Source organism: Phascolarctos cinereus, unplaced genomic scaffold (genome assembly GCF_003287225.1).
Source record: "Phascolarctos cinereus isolate Bilbo 61053 unplaced genomic scaffold, phaCin_HiC Scaffold_3;HRSCAF=262, whole genome shotgun sequence".
Classification (NCBI taxonomy): domain Eukaryota; kingdom Metazoa; phylum Chordata; class Mammalia; order Diprotodontia; family Phascolarctidae; genus Phascolarctos; species Phascolarctos cinereus.
Window position 1 is genome coordinate 105,333,371 of NW_027555736.1, and position 6,280 is coordinate 105,339,650.

At 51.8% G+C, this 6,280-nt stretch overlaps 1 protein-coding gene across 1 annotated transcript in view; it reads right to left on the reverse strand.

Moving 5' to 3' along the window:
* Positions 1-4,865, reverse strand: part of SORCS3 (sortilin related VPS10 domain containing receptor 3) — a 670,210-nt gene extending 665,345 nt beyond the window's left edge. The window contains exon 1 of the mRNA XM_020987979.2: positions 4,004-4,865. Coding sequence (XP_020843638.1) covers positions 4,004-4,651 — 648 coding nt within the window. The 5' untranslated portion in view covers positions 4,652-4,865. The remainder of the gene's footprint in view (positions 1-4,003) is intronic.
* Positions 4,866-6,280: the final 1,415 nt, after the last annotated feature.

Below are 6,280 nucleotides of genomic sequence, written 5' to 3' on the forward strand. Positions count from 1 at the left end.
TCAATGATTATGGGAAAATATGGCATTCTCACCAGCATGCTGGGAGGATGGAGGAAAGGAGAGGGAAGAACAAGGTGCTAGAGATGTTTTTAGGAAGAAAAGAAATAAACCAGAAGGCCAAGCTTGCCTTCATAACTTCTCATTCTCAAGAGCCATTTGCCTGCCCACTGAGCAGGGAGATGCCAGTTGGAAGAAAAGAGAAAAGCTATGTGATTTTCTGTTTTCACATGAGCCCTACAGACAGGGTCCAGGTTCTACAAGGCAAATGTATAACACTCCCAAATTCATCAAAGGAATCCCAGGTCCAGGAGACTAGAGGCATCTGGAAAGGAGCTCAGATCCCTTCTGAACCAAGTCCCTATTGATATATATTCTTATTCTCATTCTCATATTTTCTCTCTCTCTCTCTCTCTCTCTCTCTCTCTCTCTCCTCTCTCTCTCTCTCTCTCTCTTCTCTCTCTCTCTCCTCCTTTCTTCCCTCCTCCTTCTTTGTTTCTTCCCTCCCTTATTCCTTCTCTCCCTCTCCTTTTACCTCTTTCCCCTCCATATCTCTCCTTCTTCCTCCCTCCCTCCTTCCCTCTCTCCTACTTCCCTCTACAAGAGTAGATTAATAATGAATTACAAAAAGGACCAGAGCCCATTTCCCTTCATATGCCACCCTTGCCCTTTCCTCTTCTGCTAAAGACTCCTTTCTCCTGCCCCCCAAAAAGGGGGACCAACCCTGAGGTAGTAGAAGCACAGGCTCCCTCTCCTGGGGCTTTGAGGTTCCCTCTCTAGCATAACTAACTCCAGTGATCCTCAGCAGTGATTCAGCAGTGATCCTCCTTTCCACTCTCTCTTTTACCTCTCCCTTTCTCTCTCCTTCTTTCAACCCCACTCAGAGTTGACTCACACTGATGTTTCTACAATGGAACCTAAAAATACCCACCTTACAGATGGGGATTCAACTCAGTGAGGCCAAAGGTATTTGCATCAAGAATAGGATCTCTATATTCGGTTAAAAAAAAAAGACTAGTGGCCTTCCTGGAGAAGGAAAAATTTAATTCTTTGAAAACTGAAATGGGAGCTGGAATTCTCCATATCCCTTTGAAAATAGCCCATGCTAGATATCTTCCTGCTGTGCTATTTCCTTCTTCCCTTTAAATTGATGAACAAGGTAGTTTCATGTGGCCTCATAATAATCCATCAGCCTCACAATGGTTTTTATTTACAGCACCTATTTTCTCCCTGACTGGGAGCAGAGGAGGAACTTGGTTAAACAATCCAAATCATCCTTTCCAGCTTTGTTTCCCTAAAAACTACTACAGGCATGGAATAGTTTTTCCCATTCTCAGATCCACTTAGTCTCAGTAGACTCCCACAAGTATGCACTTGTGGTATCTGAAAATCAGGACCAAAAGAACCACATTCCTACTTGAAAGCATCACAAGCAGTACTCCTAGACCCCGAAGATGGATAAGCCTGGGGCCCCAATATATACTTGTGATTTTACTATCTTTTTTGCTGACCCAGTATGTTGAAGAACAACATAACGAATAAAGATCTTCAAGGCTGTCCACTGATAAAGAGAAGTCAAATACTCCCCTTGGTCTACATGTGGATCCAAGTACTATTTCCCAGGGTAGTCTCCCAGGGTGATGTAGGCTAGCTGCTTGACTGCCTTGTTTCTAACCAGCTACACAGCTGGATAGACAGGTCTGCAGAGAGAGAATGCAGCATGGCATTTAATCAGTCTTCTCTGAAAATATTTCCTACAAATGGCAGTCCTCCAGGTTCTGTCAACTCACCAGTAATACATGTTTTTAAAAATGGGTAGGTGTGTGGGAATGAAAAACAGTATAGTAGCTTTGTTAGTCCAATGGAGATATTAAGGGAAACAGACCCCTATAAAGGATACTCCCTGCACAACCCAAGACACCACATTCATATTGTGATATTAGACTTTCAGGCAAGAGTGGTACACCTCCCTTACACGCGCGCGCGCACACACACACACACACACACACACACACACACACACACATATTCATTGTCTTCTAATAAAAAAAAACAGGGGGAAAGGGGATTTGCAATCCTTTCTGCTTAACCATCCCTGGATTTGACTGTCAATGTAACTCTTCATTAGCAGACAGGCACTAAGTAGCCAGCAGCCCCACTCCAACACTGGAGAAACAGATTTAGCCCCCACGGAACTTCAAGAGCAAGCCACAACCACAAGAAGGAGACTGACAAGGGCTGTTTGGAAAAAGAAACACCAAACTATTGCACTGGAAACGCCGACTGAGATGACCTTCTGCCTCATAACCCTCCTTCTAAATCTGCACTTGTTTCACAAATCCGAACCCAGGTCATTTATGTATCATTAAGAACATTACCCAGCTCAAAAGGAAATCAGCCCTCCAGTAAACACCACTCCGTGGAACCTCTCACTTCCATGTCACCAATACAATCCCATCCACTCCCAATTATGAATGATGGCTAAAAAAGAAATAAAGAAATTCCTAAAGGAAAGGCAAAGGAAATAGTCAATATTTTAAGGAGGGGGAAAAAACATCTCTCCTCACACCGGCATTCCCAACCCCCTAAAATGTGTACCAGCAAATAAGCCGCTAGCACCAGAAGCTGTTTATATCCCAAATCATTCGCAAAAATCTGTTTTTAAACCTGAACAAGAAACCAGAAAGAAGGGGAAAGAGTTATGTCAGGTTGGGGTAGGGGCTGTACTTTGGTCTGTGGCATTCCAAGTGGTCTTAGGAAGGAAGAAACGGGGGACTAGTAGAATTTGAGAGCCCCCGATTCTCCAAGACTTTAAGAATTAGGAATGCTGGGAGGACCAGCCCTCTGGACTAGAAGCGTCTTAGCATAGCCTGGACGCTGCAGATGTCGCGGAGGGAGGGAAGTGTAGATGGGCTGGAGGTGGGGTGAGCGGGGGAGGGGGAGCCGGAGCTAAGGGGCTCAGAAGCGACATCAATGGCGCCACCTCCTGATGCTACAGGGTCCGGCAAAACGAAGCTATCCGAGAAAAGGAAAAGAGGCCAGCGGGTCAGGGGCCCCGACACCCTCCTCGCTAGCCTCAGTACCATGAACTGAGAGTTGAGGGGGGAAGACTAGCAAAGGTGAAGGGTTTTCCTTGGTCCTTTTTTTTTTCTTCCTTTCTTTCTTTCCCCCAGGGAGGAAGGGGAGATGGAGGCATCTTTCCTTTTGTGTTTCAAACTTTTATTCTCTGCCTCGTCTCCTGCCTAACCTAACCTAGGTTAGCTCTTAACTGGGGTTTATCTAGGGCAGGAGAGCTCTCTTGAAACTGATACTGGCCCCCAGAGAGGAGTGGGGTTGGGGAGCCAGCCTCAGAAAGGCAGGCTGGGCACTAGGTCCATCACCCCTGCGCCCTCCGGAACGAGGAAAAGCCAAGTCTATCGTTGTCAGTCCGTCCAGCCATGCCTACTCCAGATCCACTCCGCACACTCGTGGAAACACACACATCTCACACATCACACACGCTCACGCACACGCGCGCGCGCACACGCACACACACATACATATATATGTATATACACACACACAAACACACCTTGGTTGCCGCCGCCCCACCTGCTCCCCTCACATTGCCTAAAAACAAGCGCGGAGACTCCACCCCGCACCCACTTCAATCCCTCCACCCTGGGGGTCGTTGGTAAACAAATGCACACGCCTTCCTCTCTCCAACTCAGCTAACCTGTTAGGGGTGCGGAGATGGAGAAGAGACAGACTGCTTAAAGAGCTGGACAATCAAGCTTCTCCCAAAGTGGGGCGAGCAAAGTCTCAGTTCTCCCTCTCCCGGCGTCCCGGCGTAACTGAGGGAGCCGGCCCCTGGCGCCAGCAGAGCAAGCGTAAGGACAGACAGAAAGGTGGAAAGATGGACAGGTGGAGAGATAGGCATGCACACAAGCGGACAGACTAACACATAACAGAGAGGCAGACGGACAGACAACATGTACACAGGCGAATAGGCAGGCAAGGTACTCACGCTGCTGTTGTATCCGGACCAGTGCACCATGGCTTGATTGTGCGACGAGTCCCCGGTCAGGGCGAACGAGGTGCTGGTCAGTTTGAGCTCTTCTGCCGCCGCCCCCTGAGCTCTCGGCCCCCTCCCTTCTTCCTGGGAGCCTTTGGCCGGTGCCCGGCTGCCTCGCGATCCGTCCGCCGGGGAATTTCCCCGGATGCCCCACTGGGCCAGAGAGCCTGGGGGCTGCGCCCTGCGACTCCTCCTAGCACCAAGCTTTCCTTGCGCAGCTGGAGAAGACCCCCTTAGCTCTTCAAAACCGCGGCCCCAGGGCGCTCTCTCCTCCTGCCTCCCAGCCGCCGCGTCCTCTTCCTCCTCTTCCTCCTCCTCCTGGCTGCTGCCGCCACCACCGGGATAAGGCATCTCCTCCCGGGGCCAGCGCCCCAGACCCCCGCCTCTCCCCGCCGCCGGCTCCGTCCACTGGCCCGAGACTCCCCGCGGCGAGAGCAGCGGCAGCCGGGGCGGCGAGGCGGGGACACTGCCGCCGCTGCCACCGCCGCCCCAAGTGATCTCAGCCCCAGCTAGGACCCAAGTAGAGAGGAGCAGGAGCCCAGTCCGGGCGATGGGCGCCCCCGGCCAGCCTGCGGGGCGCTCCGTGGCTGCCGCCTCCATCCCTCTGCGGCTCCCGCTGCTGGGCTGGCTGGTCCGTTGGCGCCGAGGTGCGGGGTCCGGCGTGGGGGGTAGGGGGGGAGAGAAATGTGCGCGCGCGTGTGGGGAGTGGGAAAGGGAGGGGGAGGGGGCAGGCGGGGGGAAGGAGGGTGTCTCCCGCCGCCTGGAGATCCTCAGCGCTCCTCTCTACTCTTCCTCCCTTCTCTCTCTCTCTCTCTCTCTCTCTCTCTCTCTCTCTCTCTCTCTCTCTCTCTCTCTCTCTCTCTCTCTCTCTCCCTCTCTCTCTCTCTCTCCCTCTCTCTCTCTCTCCCCCTCTCTCTCTCTCTCTCCTCCTCTCTCTCTCTCTCTCCCTCTCTCTCCTTCCCTCCCTTCTCTCTCTGTCTCTCTCTCTTTCTCTCTCTCTCTCTCTCTCTCTCCTCACTTCTCCCTCTCCTCTCTCTTCCAAAAAGAAGAGAAATAAATAAATGCTACTTCTTGTTTAAAGAAAAAAAATTCTCCCTGGCCACCTGGAGGGCCAGAACGAATAATAAGGGCCCACACCAGCGGAGTCTGGAGTAGAGCGAGCGCTGGAAACACCTACAGCAGCTCTCCCCCTCCCCTAAACCAGGCTATATAACTCCTCTCCCTCCCCTACACAGTTTGAGGTTGCTTCCTGTGCTATTCCGTGGGATTTCCCCCTCGGCGCTAGAGGGGGAGGGGTGCGAGGGAGGAGGGATGGTGCAGGCGGTGGGAAGTGAGTGGGTTGGGGGAGTGCTGCGATAGGGGAGGAGGAAAGTGTTTTTGAGAGAAACTATTGCCGTTTGAGGAGCTGAACAAGTGATTGAAGCAGCCTAGCGGGGGTGGAGCTGCTCACGAGCCGAGCGCTGAAATCGACTCAGGAAATTCCACTCACCCAGGGGCGCCTTGCGGCCAGTCCCCCGCCCCCCCATCCCCAGGCATCCCCTGGGATTGTACGCTTAAAAGGGTGGGATGGGAGTGAAGCTGAGGGTCCAGCTGTGTGTACGTGTGTGTGTGTGTGTGTGTGCGCGCGCAGGTGTGTGTAAGAGCGCGAGAGCGCGGATGAGGACGAAATTTAGGTGTATGGACGCGCGTGTATACGAGTGTGAGTATATGGTGTGTGTATCTGAGAACGTGTATAAGGATTGTACATGAGTGTGCACGTGGGTGAACAGGAGCGGGGAGGAGGAACAGGTGAAAGAGAGAGGAGAGGAAGAATTGTGGCTGTATGCAAGAAGCCACAACCCATACAAGGTTGGTTCTTGCTAAGCCTAAACAAATCAGTTGGGGGTGGGGGGAATCTCCGAGGTCCTCCTCCCAAGAGCCCGCACACACACAACTAGAAGCCCTTTCTGTATCTCCACACCCTTCCCCCCAGATCACACTGGCCTCAGGAGCCCCAACTAGACAGATTGTATAAGCTGACACAGACCTCACTCAGAGGATTTTCGCACGGTTCTTTTTTTTTTTTTTTTTGTTAAACCACACTGGGAAACGTAGAGGGAAGAAAGTGTGGAAGGGAGTGGAGAGATCTCAGAGACACACAGAGGTAGAGTGACACAGAGAGACAGGTGCGGAGGAGGAAGAGGAAGAGAAATATTCTCCCTCTCACTTTTCCTAGGTCCCTCTTCTCAC